The following is a 14,211-nucleotide window of genomic DNA, read 5'->3' as shown; positions in this document are numbered from 1 at the left end:
CAGGATTAATTATTCTTAGAGAATAATTAGAGAGTCTATTTTTAGAGAACCTAGAGTTCCTGGACAGCTGGGAAAGGCCCTTCACAAGCATCTGCTTGCTCTGAGGTTAGCTTTTCTCCTGATGTAGCAAGCGCTTGACTTCATGTTCCTTCTCCTGCTGAAAAGATCAGCGGTAACAGGCCCACTGTGCGGTGAAGTGAACTGTGACTTGAGTCTGACTGCTCTAAGTCTTGGCTAACTTGATGCTTCAAGAATAAATGCACATTTAAGCTGATCAAGCAGAAAGAGAGGAAAGGAGGAGGAGGGAGCTAAAAAAAAAAAAGTGAGCACTGGAACTATGGAAGAAAGCGTTGCAAGAGAATGAAATGGCTGCAGAAGGAGGGAGGAGGAGGAGGAGCAGTGGCCTTGGAAACTCAGGTGAAGGCAGCTCATTGTGCTGAGAAGGGTCTTGAAAGTGTGAAGTGTTTGGATGAAGGTAAGAGAAAAGCAAGGGCAGCCAAGGATGCTGGTGAGGAGCTCAGGAGGCCTGAACCAGGGGTTGGAAAAATGCGCATCAAACGGTGCCTGGGCTGAGAATTGGGAGGAAGAGGCCTGTGCTAAGAGGGGAAAAATACCAAAGCAGACTCGGGAGGTTTTGAGTCAGCCCTCAAGAATTAGAGCAGTTCAAAGCAGAAGATGCAAGTTGGGCAGAAAAACGGGCAGTATGTTTCTGTGCAGACTGTACCTGTCTCCATCTGTAAGGGAGGTTGTACTGCTGGTGGTTTGATCTGAATCTTCCTTTGAACATGACCTAGTTGAAAAACTTGTGCGGCTGATCAAGTTAACCAGAATTTATTTGTATCCTTTCTTTTTCAGGCCTTTCTTGAAGCAGCAAAGAATGTATTTTGTATTTGCCCATATGCTGACTTCTGTTTCCACATGGCTGGCAATAATTCTCCTGATCTTTATCAGCCTTTTCCCAGAAATTCTTCTAATAGTTTTAAAAAATATAAAAAAGAAAAAACATCAGGTAAGGAACAAGATGATATACTGCACAGTATTTTTACAAAAGTCTCTCTTAAAYATCAGATGAACTTGTAATAGTACTGTGTACCTTTCACATCTTGAGGAAGGCTTTCTAGAGTCTCATCTTGCTCTTTTACATGCCAGAAATGTCAAGAAGCTCGTCTAAAAATACTACCTAGACCTGTAGCAAGGAGAGACTCAACCAGTGCCTTTTCTTAATTGCTTTGACTGTATGCAAAACTGTTATCTTTTATTTAAAAAAAGAGGAAAAAAGTACAGTAACCCTTTTCCAACCTCAGTTGACCATCAAAACAGCATATTGTGTCCTCAAAGCCACTTGTTTTTATGTCAAAGAACATATTGAAGATGTTCTCCTTCCATATGCCCTCCAGGTGCCAATGCAGGGGAAAGTGAGTCAGGTTGTGCCACATCTGCCAGCCCCCCTTTAATAGCCTAGGGCTTGTGAAATGGCGTAAGCCTGCTGTCTCTAGCTCTCCTCGAGAGCTTTCTGGGCTTCCGAGCAGCCCTCAGCTGGTGAGGCGGAGGGCCCGCTTTAGAAACGCAAGCCATCTCCGAGAAGTTTCCTTGGTCATTCGTGCACATGCTGAATGCCGGCGCTGCTGTGGTCATGAGCTGCGCGGAGGGTGTCCTGCGCTGTGACGCTTGCCGTCCCTTGCTGTGCGCTTGTCCGGCTCCCCCGCCGTCCCCCCGCGGCCAGTCGCTCTGTGTGCCTCCCCTCCCGCCGGCAGCACCCCGCTCCCCCTGCGGTGTCGGCACGTCCTGCGTCAGGGCAGCAAGTGGCCTCCTGCCAGCTGCAGAGTTGATCTGACCCAACTTGGGCAGGAGTTGGTGTCAAGTTAAGCCATTAAATTACTTTTCAAATAGTAAAGTTCAAAGTAGGCTTCTCCTGAAGCTTTTATAGCCTGGGAGGTTTTAGTGCACTTTCTTCACCTGGGATAACTTATTTCTACATAAGGATGAAAGATGATGAATATCTTGTTTAAATAATATATATCCGGTAAAGTTTAAAGGTTTTTTGCCCCATAGCGTTTGAAGTAGAAGTTTGGCACAGTATCAGTGAAGTAAAACGTGCATCTGCAAAACACAAAAATTAAAGTTGAAAGGAATACAGACAGTGAGTTAAGTATGGTTGAATTCTTGGAGGCTAAATGTTATTTCTTCCTATTAAGTGTTATTTAATAGCTTCTAGATTGACGCCCTGATTGAATGGGAAGGGAGTGATTTGCTCTCAGCAGTACATTTGAAGTAACAGCTCTGTAAAACGCCCGAAGCAGATACCAGCTCTAGAAGTCTGTGGTGCTAGTCAGAAACCTAAGTCAGTCGCCTAGTTTTTTCCAAGGTGTCCAAGACCAGGCAGATGCTTTCAGGTCAAGACCCCTTTTGAGAATCCTAATCTTAATGTTTGCTCCCAAGGGGAGCGTCCAAATGAAAACGCGGATTAGGGCACTTAGGTCCCTGATCCTGCAGCTGCACAGCAGAGTTTCAGAAGCAAATGCTGATGCACGAGTGTCCTGGCCCCAAAGATGGAGGGATTGAGGCCCCGTTAGTGGGAGTTTGCCCTTGACTTCTGTGGGACGAGTCCCCCTGTAACACAACACACCAGCTTTGTCTGCTCAACCTCTATTAAAGTTTCTGCATGGAGAAGTTCTTAATGGCAAGGTGCATGCATATTTGCCTTGGTTTCTGCCTTTCTCTTTCTTGTACTGCAATTTTCTGTCTTTTGTGCTATTGTGAACTAGGTAACGAAGCGCCTTCCTTCCTCAGGAACATCCACTATCTTCATGCTTTCTCAAACTTCCAGCAATCACAGCTTTTCTTGGACCGAATAAGGTGATTTCCTTTCTTAGTCAGTATGTGTTGCTTGCCCTACTGCTTTTTCCTTCTTTTAGCTCCTAACTGCTGAAAACCTGTGTTTAGATTTGCTCACCCAGCAAAAGCCTGCTTTCACCCTGCCTCGCTTCAATTTAAATCCTGTGTTTAGATGCGTTTTGTCCGTCTCATTCCCTTTGTCTCCGACTGCTCAGGTCCTCACGACTCACTACGTGTCGGGTGTGCTGAGCTTGTCCTGCTCAGCCCCTGAGTGGAGCTGRCGTCGGCCGGGGGCATTCGTGTCTCTGAGCAGGTCCTTAGCTAGGGTAGATCGTGCATGTCCCTGGAAATCAGCGGCACTGCATCATGTACTCTGGTCAGGGAGCTGTCTCCCCGTCCCCTCAGTGGTTCTGCATCTTAGTGGATGAGATGATTTAAAAAAAAAAAACGACTCTCAAGTGTGGAACAAAGTGGACTTAATTTTGATTATCCTCTGGATGACTCGGCCAACAGCTCRGGCTTGTTTGATCCAGCGGGAACTTCCCAAGTGCCCTTCTCTGCCTGGTAAATAATGTTTGTTAATGCTACAGTTGTTCTTTGTGCAAACGAATAAGCCACTGCGCTCAACCGTCACAACAAGGGATGGTCTCGGAGGCTTGCTGACCACGGCGGTAGCGTGGCTTACTCTAGAGCCACGTGCCTCGAGTACGTGTCCCTAGTGGTTCGGTTTTCGCTGCTCGCCTGTGGTATTGCTCACTGTTTTAAAAATGCACTTGTGAGGAGATCGAGGATGGTTTCCTCCTCTCTTGAAAGCACCTGTAGCATAAACTTAAACATTTTGGTAAGCAGGACTATTCTCTGAMAGCCATCTGTRCCTGCCCCATTGAAAAATCCAGCCACTATTAATCAGTGTGACATTCAGGGAGGATGTGTTGCTGCATCTCTTGCGATACCGTTTAGTTAGCTTTAGAAAGGTGCGTACGTCCGTATTGTGCCACCGTTAGGTAGGTTAAAGTGTCGCATGTGCTATAAGTATTTTTGCCTCACCATTGCAGAGCAGTAGGAAGGCGCGTGACCCACTGTCGGCCAGACCTTCTGTCAGACCACTGCTTTTAAGAACGTTCTCAGATGAATCTAATGTATTGTAACAGGTACCCTGCCCTCAGGAATGGGGACGGTTTTAAAAGGCATCGATTAACCAAATGTAACCCCCAAATCAATTAAACTGTGGTTCTTATAATTGTCTTTACTATTGGTGTGGGGCACCTGTCCTTGTGAAACGGAGATGCAATGTTTGGGATACATTTTAATTTGGGGATTTTTGTTCTGTTGAGCCTTTTCAGAATCTCATATGTGCACAGATCCTCTCGCACTGAAAGGTCTCACTGTATGTAAACAAATCTTCAGTGTAGCTGATACCTGAGTGTAACATTAACAGACAACTTAGCATGATTCACTGATAGTATTCTCAGACTAACAGTGACTGTAAAAGCTAACGCTGATATATTTGCAATGAAGTGTTTCAAATCTCAACTATTAAAATGATTCCAGTATTGCATCTGAATAGTACCAAAATCCCCTTTTCCAGGGTGCATGCTGTTCTGTCGGATAGAAATAAGTAAATTTTAATTCATCTGCATAGATTTAAACTAAACATCTGTACTTGTCTGTGTATGTCAACATACTGTACAGCAGGCATGTCTCTGTGTCTATATGCATATATACACCCAGGGAGCATCCTAGTACAGGTTTATTTGATTCTAAATGTTATAGTAAGCCAGTAGCTGTATATCTAGCTACAGAAAAAAGTAAAAGTGCCTAATTGAATTCACAATTTAGCTTTCATGTGGATTGTTATGTAGCTGTGTGGTATCAGCTGCAAACGTAAAACTACAAATTTTCTGTAAACTTTTCATACCTTCATACTCACATCTGTTGAAGACATTTAATCATATTAATGGCAGGTAAAACAGACGCGTTCTCCAGACCTCTTAAGTGCATCTGGCATAAATCGGGATTTATGTTTCTGCAGGCGTTAGCCTTGCTGTTGCCCGGTCGTAGAGCTCCGTAGCGAAGGCAGGATTGCGTGTCGGCGCAGCGAACGTTAGGTGGAGCTCGCCGCCGCTGCACGCTGGCGGAGCCGGGCGCGACATGCCGTCRGACGGGGTTAGAGTGGGAACTGGAGAGGATGGCAAGGCAAATGCTGCYTTTAGGCTCCATGCAGTATTTTGCAAACCACGCAAATTCATTTAGCATACTTTTATTTCTTCCTTTGTGAATGAAATTTGGCATTTTTATTATGATCTAATCATTCTTCTCCTACAAAATTTCTAACTTTGGGTTTTTTTTGTAAAAATTAGTAAGAAARAAAGGTTATGACTTGGGGAATGTAACAATTACAGTACATGTGCATTTTCCTTCTGATTTTTGCAGACTGGCCCCTTTGATCTGCCTATGTTAATGTCATACAAACGCATAGAGAATGGTTATGTGAAGACTGAAGATGCTGTTACTAACCTGGCAGAAAGATATCCTCTCAGGATACTTTAAATGCTCCATGCAAACACTGCATTTGGTCATGCTGTAGGGAAAAAAAACACGTTTTTAACCTAACAGTTCTCGTTAAAATTACCAAGAACTGTAAGCAGCCATGCTGATAAAGCAGTAGCCAGGGCACTGGCCACAGTACCCATTTGTCTTTGGTCTTGTTGCCCTCCCCCACCCCCAAAAAATCTTCTAAATCAAAAGACGGTAATTAGAGACTGAGAAAGCATTCTTTGGAAATTCTTCAAAAACGGTGTGAACAAAGCGCGAAAGAGAAAGAGAAACAGCATCCCGTTGAGCACGGTGGGCRTCACCGACCACTGCGCGTCTGCCCAAGAGCAGCGATTTGCTGCCAAAGCCTCTTGCTTTGCCTGACCAAAGAAACAGCGCAGACTTTAGACCTGCTCTYGGCCCCGTCCAGCTCTCCGAGGTGCCATGGGAAGACCTCTGGTCTGGYGCGGGAGCCAGGTTACGGGATGCCAGGCTCAGGTTGGCACGTTCCTCCCGCCTGGGGCTGGGGCTGTGTCCGGCCCCGCAGGTGGGCTGCGACCCTCCGGCGCGCTGGGTCCGGATGGGCACGGCAGGAAAGCGTGAAAGCCTGGGAGAAGTCCTCACCRATGGTGCGAGGTGTCCAGTCAGATGTCCTTCCTCTGGCAGCCAGCGTGCTCAGAGGTGACCTGTGGTCCTGGAGGAGCAGCGTGCCCCTGCCACAGGGCGGCCGCAGCCCTGGAGGAACGTCGAAGTTCCCGTGCTGCCCGTTTGCCCCTCTGTGCYGACGGGAAGGGGAAGGAATGATCATTTTCCCTCGTGTTTTGGAAGCGTACAAGAAGCGTTCATTACGGTGGTTACGAAAGCTTTCTCGGTTAGGAAAGAAGCTCACAAATCGTGCTGTGCCAGACTTTGAGCCCAGTTTTGCCCAGGCTTCTGTGGCTGCGCTCACGTTACTGCACTGTGCAGTTGCTTAAACACTTTACAGGCCTGAATGACAGTGCTGCCCTTGGACAGTCCCGGGGACATGGATTGCGCCTGTGCACACTTGCAGGCATCAAACTGCATCCTGAGTTATTTGCACTAAGAAAAAAAGTCATTTAAAAATAAAAGGAATATGTTAGTCTGATCTCATTCATTTTATACTTTACTTGGTTTTTAAATTGGCATTTCCTTTTTAAATCCACCTTTTCTGAGATAGGGGGAAACTATGTTTTGTTTCTTTTTAGGTTGTAAATATCACATGTGTATAGCGGAGAGGGGGGATGCCTGAATCTTATCTCTCTCTGATACTTCAGATGTGAAAAATGCAGCTTTTAAAATTGTTTTAAGTCATAAACAGTCATGGGAGCAGCTTGTGTGCCACTATCACTTGATATCAAGGTTTACCCTCATGCTGACTTCCCTTTGCCCTGTCTGGTACAATCTGCCGCTGGCCGGAGGTCTGCGCGGCAGCGGAGAGGAAATGCTGCATCTAATTTCAGAGGTAATGTAAACCCTACGCTGCAGTCGGGTCTGGCTCCCGTTGTGTTCCTCCTAGGCTCCGTTTCATTTTCACGCAAAGCAACGACGAATTGGGACTTTGTCCAGTTTTGCTAAGCGGTGGACTGTTACTTTTCTGAAGAATTGCACCTCCTGGTCTCTGGCCGGCCGACTGTGAGGTCCGACTCCGGCACAAGCAGGATCCAGATCGCTCTCCGCCACGAGCTGCGGGCACACGCTGACGTACGGGCTGAGGAATCAGTCCGGGCCCTGCCGGCACGGGGACGGCTCGCTGGCCGCRGGGCGGACGGAGCGAGGGGGCTGCGCAGCCGCTGCGCCGACGGCTGCTCTCGCCCGCACGGCGATGCTCGTTGCCACCTTGGCGGTAGCCGCGGCGCAACTCCTTGCTGCATGCAAGTAAAGGGCTGCACTTCCAGCATGTCTGCCATGGGCAAAGCTTTCTGTTTTTTCCTTTTTCTAGCTCGTCTCGTGGACCTAGAATTCAGCCTGCAGACCTCGGCCAATTCTCAACACTTTATTACTAAAATGCGGTGCCTACAGACCAAGTATGTGATGAATACAAGGAAGATGCGCTCTATATGCCAAATCTAACCTTTCTCTTTAAATATACACTTGCTGACTTCTGTTTACATAACCTTTAAAACATGGGCACTGAAACACGTAATTCCTGTGATTCAAAACCATTCCAAGCCCAGATCGTCCCAAGTCTCACAACCTGCTTGTCGGTTTGTTTTGTGTTGCTTTCAACTTCTAGGGTCAAACTCTGTTCCCACGAAGGCTCACCCGGAGGTTTTGCCGCTGATGTTACGTGTGGGGAACAGAATGAAGCTTGCAATGTTTTGCTGTGTATGAACTGTCCTACTAAAGCCACTCACACGGGCTAAATTCTGCAGCCTGTTGCAAGACGAGCCTCCTGCGAACCAAATCTTTTCCTTCCCATTTACAAGTATCCAGTATCAGTATGGAGTAAACCATTTGCCGCAGCTGTAGGTTTAAGCCCCAGGCACATGTAAGTGCTGAAATGTGGGTTGGGGTTAACGTGAAATGTCTTGAATGCACGTTTTCTTGGACTTGGATCTTCAGCGTAGTGCAGTGGTGCCAGGACTGCCTCGTTCCGGCAGAAGTGCTGGTTGTCCTGGTTCGGAAACAGCAGAAGGGAAATTTCTGGTGCTGCAGATGCATTGTGAAATGTGAGGAAACAGGAGACCAAATCTGGGGTTAGAGGAGGAGAGGAAAGGTGGTGATATTGTCTATAAAGTATCAGCCAGCAGGACGCGAGAGTGGCAGTAATTTGACAGTAATACTGTGATTATTGTTCCTATAAAACAATACAAGCTGCGCTGTTGCAGTGCTCTTTAGTGAGCTAAAAGGTCAGTACAGGCTTATCGGTGGAAAAACTTGAAGGAAAAAGGCTAGGGTTTTTGCTAATAATTCATTGACGTTTAATCACTGGTTAGTGACTCTGAAAGATAAGAAAAGTAATTAAGATTCCCTCTAAAAGTTTTATGTGATAATGGAAAAACCTGATGTAGTCATAGCTACTTTTCAAAAAAAAAACCAACAAAACTAATCTTCATTATTATGAGAATATTATAAATGACTTGGAATTGCATAAAAGCTTAAAATTGAATTTGTATACACACTTACATTTGAAAACCATACCTAATTTTTCTCCATTTATCCAATTTCCCAGCCATGGATTTTTTTTTTTTTTTTAAACACCATGTAGTGTATAGAAAGTGTAAATTATATACAGGCAATGAGAAGATACATTTTCAGCTTCTTGCAAAAAATGGACTGCAACCTTACATTTTTTCACTTAAATGCGATTTTATACATTTATGTTGCTTTATATAAAAGAGATTGAATGTGAATGTTACCTTTTATGAATGCAACTTGCTCTTTTTTCATTACAGAAACTTTTGTTTGAAGTAATCAATAAACTTTGGTATGTTGTTCTGATTAATATATATATATATATATATATACACCTTTGTCTGTCTTGTTTCCTTGGATGCCACACTGGCAATGGTTTATAACTTAGGCTTTTATATGGCAGTACTTGGAGGACTGTCAGCATTTTTCCTGTGTGCTGGATTAAATCAACAAGGCCGTACTCATTTCTCTGCAGTACCTCCCAATGACAGTGAGCACCTTTCCCAGAAAAGAACACCGGGGTAGCTTCTCAGGTTTTGTTTTCTTGGGTTTCGGGGGTTCTTTTGTTTCTTTGTTTGTTTGTTTTTGTTTTTTTAAGCAAGATATTAGCAATTTTGCTGATGATAGCCACCTATCTGGCTTATGTGTTCTGAACCCCTTTCCCGGAAAAATAATCTGTCAAAATAAGAAAGTAAGTCCTATGAATTAGGTGAATAAATTGATGGAACTTTTCAGAAGCACTGAACTCTGGACTTTAGTTGATGAGGACATTTAGCAACCAGGTTTAAAAAAAAAAAAAGGCAGGTCCATGTGCCCAAATTCCATCTGTGCAAGAAGAGTTGTTTTTCCTGTTGCTGTATGTTGGTTCTGTGCATCATGGCTACCTGTAATAAATAACTTTTTTAGTTCAAAGCCTAGAAACGCACAGACRAGGATTATTCTGTGGTTGGTAGGATGCCTGGAGCCAGCACAACACAAACTAGGTATTTGCATTGATAAAATTCCAACAACGTAATGAAACTTTTAGAGCAAGTCCTATGCTGTTTGTATAATACATAGAAAAATATATAGATTTATTTATTTTTAAGGACATAGGTCTGTTTCAAACTGAAACGTTCATAACAGAAAACGACAGTCAGTTTGAAAAATTCTGTTTTGGCTCCTTCAATTTATTCAGCTCCCATGAGCCACTGTAGGACAGATGGCTGTGCTATTTAAAACAAACTATAACCTTTAAGAAGAAGCTTGTACTATTGGAAACTAGATACGCGCATTGAGAATCTTAATAGCCTACGCTGAGTGATAGTGAAAATCATCCGAAGAACTGCAACGGCTTTTACTCTGAACTGCCTCTCCAGGCTGACAGCACAGAAGTAGCAAGTGTAAGTGATGCAGGACTTCCATGGATCACGAGAGGCTTCAGAAAGCACCAAATAACATTTAAAATATCTGTCTAACGCTTCTTATTAGAAAGGAGAAGCAGTATCACTCTGTAATGTAATTTTTAAGAAAAGCAGCAGGGTGTGGGGTTTTCTTGTTTGTTGTTGGTGGTGGGTGGGTTTTTTTTGTGCCAAGTTTCCAAAACACAAGAGCCGGCGCGGCACTGTGGCCGTGTGAGCCGGGGCTGCCGGGCACGCAGAAGTGCGCCCGCGCCCCCGCATTTGCTTGCAGTCATTGCAAAACGTGGTGCATCTGCAGAAAGCGTGTGCATGAGCCTCTCCTCCATGCTCGCTTGGGTTTGCTTTTAAAATCTTCAAATGCCTGATGGTGACCTGTTATGCTAGAAGACACACTGTGGCCTCCGGAAGGGGCGTGTGTGCACCTGCGTGCGTGTTCCCTTCAAAACCGGTGGTTACAAGAATAACCGAGGTAACTCGAGCTTAAGCAACGAGTGAAAGTGGGAGAACGTAATGGAGTCCTTCCTCTTTTTCATGTTGACGTAGTAGTTGAAATAAAATCTTGGTCCTGATGAAATCCGTGACAAACTTCAATTGATTCCCRCAGGGCCAGGATTTCTTCTCGGTCGTCATGGCTCTGCTCCCCCCGGACTGGCTCTGAAAGACTCCAAGCTGAAGTGTGCCCTGCTGCAACCCATCCACGTTCATCACTGCAACGGTTTTGAAGGTGTGGATTAGAGAGTCTGTAGATCTCATGCACATGAAATCCTTTCATAAAATCCCTGCTTATGAAAACCAGCCAGAGCTTAATTACTCTTCTGCACAAGTACTTTGATGTTACTGTACTTATTCTAGAGGTGAACGTATTCCCCCAACATCAGTTTGACTCCAAACTAAATTTAGCTAAATCTGTTCTTCCAGTTTCCAGCCACCACCCTGAAAACGTTAAATCCATTCTAGCCCATTTTGGCCATTGGAGAGAGAGGCCATAGGCAGGAGAGACCACGTGGCTGCTCCCCATGGCATGTAGGTCTCATGGAGCCTCTTGTGGGCTCTGCGAGGGCTGCGCTGGGCTTCGCCATGAAGGCAGGTAGCTTGGACCAGAGGCTCTGGTGAAGAGAAAATCGGTGGAGAAATTGCACATAAAAAGGTGACGAGGCCGGTAGGATGGAGTATGACAAAGGTGTGTGCAGCAGCCTTCTAAAGGGGACAGCAGGACAAAATGGGTTTGTCCAAGCCAGGGAAAAGGAGGCTGCAGCAACTGAGATACGAAATGATGAGAACAGGACAGGGCAGCATGGCCTGTACCTTCAAGAAATCTGCAGGACTGCATGTGAGAACTGAGACAGAGGTCTACAGCAAGGGCAACAAGTTAAATTACTCCATTTAGCCAGAAACTATTTGCTCCAGCAACTGTAAGAGGAAGGGTATTTTTGGAGGAAAGACTTGGAGACTAGATGGACCATTGACCATCTAGAACTGGAGATAATAGATGCATATTTTTAAGATGCTTCAGGAAGCCTCTAATCGAACAATATCTCCAAGTAGAGCAGTGGGGCTGAAGCCTGTAGTGCGACTCTGCCTTGTTCCTTCCTTTCGGCACAGTCACATAGTGCAGTATGAAAGCTGCAGAAATGAAACCTGAGGTATTTGCTGCTGGAAACATGCTACATTTTCTCCAAAATATAATAAAAAACATATGCCGGGGAGAAATATCTGGTATAATCATTCAGATCAATCTCAAAAGGAGATCATAACACCATGAGGACGTGAATGTCTGAGGTTCCTTCAAATAGAACATAGAAACAATGGCTTGGTTGACTGAGCAAGTATTTTTGAAGGGTGATTTCTGAAAACCAAATAATGGTACCAGTCCCAACAAAGGGGACTTTTAAATGAAATGATGGGGTGTGTTTTTATTCCTTCCCTATCATAAAAAAAAGGTATGGAAATATTGAAATTAGTGGGATTTCTCCCCCACACCTTCTCCCAAAGATGTGAGGATAAGTAATTGCACCAGAATGGAAAAAAACCTCTGTTTCCAGAGGTACTGCAGAAGCTAGCATTATTTTTCCAGTTGATAAGAGCTCTAGGAGTCTGAAGGAGCTCTTTCCCTTTGTACACCACTCACAAAGAGTCCTGGACATTGTTCAGCATGTTATGGGGTCTGAGGAGGGAAATCCTTGAAAAAGAAATATCAGCAGTTCTGGTTGTCATTGTTTCCTTTTTGTTTCCTGCCTCCTTGTTCCCTCTATCTCGACTTATCTTTACTTGAGCAGGCAGAGAGTAATGCTCATCTCTGGAGGGAGACAGACACGGTAGGTAGCTTCTGCCAGTATCAAATGCGAGCAGCTGGATGGCGCCTCTGCTGAATACACCACTGCAATAGCTGGACATGCACTGTGAAACGCCCAGGAGAGGGAACCATAAGCAGCTAGCCTTTCAAAGCAAGAGTCCTTGTGGCAATACAGGGTTTTAAGGGAATGATGGTGAGGAAAAGCCATGCCATATCCGTAGATATGGTGGTGTGGGGAGATGGCCAGTGACTTGGGCTCTTGAATGAGCAGCTATTTCCACTTAGCTCAGTGTAGGTGTTCCAGATGAGCAACCAGCACTCCTGTAGCAGCCTGCTTCTTACGGTCCATTTGGGACCTAATATAAGCCAGACCTGGGCCTTAAATCTTTCGTGTTTCTGTGTCTGATCTCTTAACATCTCCTGTTGCAGCCATGTGACTTGGATGGTTGGCTGTGAAGATCTGGTCCCAGTCCAATTTTAGTCATTTTGTCTTCTATTGACAGAGCAAGAAATGAAGGGACTGCTAAACCTTAGAGATAATGCAGCTATATCTTCTATTGTCTAGTTTTATTTTTCTTGAAATCGGCGTTGTAAGTGGGTATTTATCACTTAGCAGTAGTGAGTCCTATTTACAGCAAGCCATCCTCTGCAGAGGTAGAACAAAAAGGAGCCTTGCAGTAGCGCTTGGATGGGCCTCGCTGCTGCATAAACTGTTGCAGTTTAGGGAAAATAGCTTTCCTGTGATAAGAATAGAGCAGGAATGCAGTGCTTCTGTCTGTTCGCGCCTGTAGCCTTGCACATGGCTATTTTATAACCATGCCTTACCGCTAGGCACCTGAGCTAGATTTTTTGATGGGTGAGAGCACATGAACTCTTCTCCCTCCCACAAGACATGCTTTATGACCAGACAGAAAATTGTCTGTTCAAACTATTAAGTTGGTGAGAATCAGCTGTGTTAGAAACAAAGAGCACTGACTCAACGGGTAGTTTTTCCTTGAAAAATTGTATATAGGTGTAAGGAGGAACACAACCAAAAAGCAGCGTGTTTTTCATGTTACCATTGTTAGACCTTGGGTCCTAAATTAATAGTCCTGAATGCTGAAGTGCTGGAAAAAAAGGCTGCTGCTATAGTACGGCAGCATAATTAAAAGGTTGTTTTGGAAAAACAGGAACGTTCACTTCTCTGTGCTGGCTTCCTGGCCGGCTCAGGCTCCTGTTGAGAGTGAGCTGGCATCATCTGAACCTTGGTGTTGGAGAGCTGAGGCTGGTGGGTCAGGCTGGCTGTGCGCTTAGGGGCCTGGCCCATCTTTGGCTGTAGCATGGTTTAACATAATTCTCAGATGTTATTCAAAGAATCTGCTAGAGTGCTGCTTGCAAAAGACAAAAATATCTCTTTTTTCTTAGAGAAGGTGGTATAGGGTCAAGTGAAAAATCTAGCATGCCGTTTTGCAAATGTCAATAGGAAATTTCAAAGGTATGGAAGTGCCTGTGTCTCTATGAACACGTGGATTGCTCTCTGCCTGCACGCATCAGGGGGCAAACCCTGGGCCAAGGTACTTCTGACCCGAACAAGCCCCTGTGCAACATYTTGGCACTGTTTGGGCTTCAAGGGATGGTTTAAGGCCTGCGGGTCCTGCTGTTACAAACTTGTGCAGGCTGATGGCAGGGCGGTGATGAGAAAGGGTGGGGGGAGAAGGCATATGGGAGCGTCGGTGCTTTGCCCTTGGCTTTAGCAGAGGAGCAGAGGGAGAACTGCGGCAGCCAGCTGCCGTGTGCAGTGGTGCCGGGGGGCCCTGCACTCCGGGGCCGTGCGATACCGCGCAGCGAAACACCTTAAATGCACGGCGCTCGCTGCGGGTCGCTGGTGCAGGCTGGCGGGGGCAGGCCCTCCCCGCACGCGAAAGCTCGTTTCCAAAAAAAGAAAAAAAAAAGAAAAAAAGAAAAGGGAAAAAAAAAGAAAGAGAAAAAAAAGGTGAAGAGCGACGGGCCGGG

General features: G+C 45.3%; 2 protein-coding genes across 2 annotated transcripts in view; both read left to right on the top strand.

Annotated features, from left to right (window-relative positions):
• The window catches only part of ATP11C (ATPase phospholipid transporting 11C), a gene marked incomplete at its 5' end in the record, with an annotated part of 47,453 nt that extends 38,615 nt beyond the window's left edge, over positions 1 to 8,838 (top strand). Inside the window, 2 exons of the mRNA XM_026082721.1 lie at positions 856 to 1,009; positions 5,269 to 8,838. Of these exons, the coding sequence (XP_025938506.1) occupies positions 856 to 1,009; positions 5,269 to 5,385 (271 nt within the window). The remainder of the gene's footprint in view (positions 1 to 855; positions 1,010 to 5,268) is intronic.
• Positions 8,839 to 10,639: 1,801 nt separating this feature from the next.
• Positions 10,640 to 14,211, top strand: part of MCF2 (MCF.2 cell line derived transforming sequence) — a 63,497-nt gene continuing 59,925 nt past the window's right edge. Inside the window, exon 1 of the mRNA XM_026082692.1 lies at positions 10,640 to 10,650. The gene's annotated coding sequence lies outside the window, so the exon portion shown is untranslated. The remainder of the gene's footprint in view (positions 10,651 to 14,211) is intronic.

The sequence above is a fragment of the Apteryx rowi genome, unplaced genomic scaffold, assembly GCF_003343035.1.
Source record: "Apteryx rowi isolate R43461 unplaced genomic scaffold, aptRow1 scaffold_59, whole genome shotgun sequence".
NCBI lineage: Eukaryota > Metazoa > Chordata > Aves > Apterygiformes > Apterygidae > Apteryx > Apteryx rowi.
The sequence above is the reverse complement of the archived record's forward strand: the minus strand, read 5'-3'. Positions and strand labels throughout refer to the sequence as shown.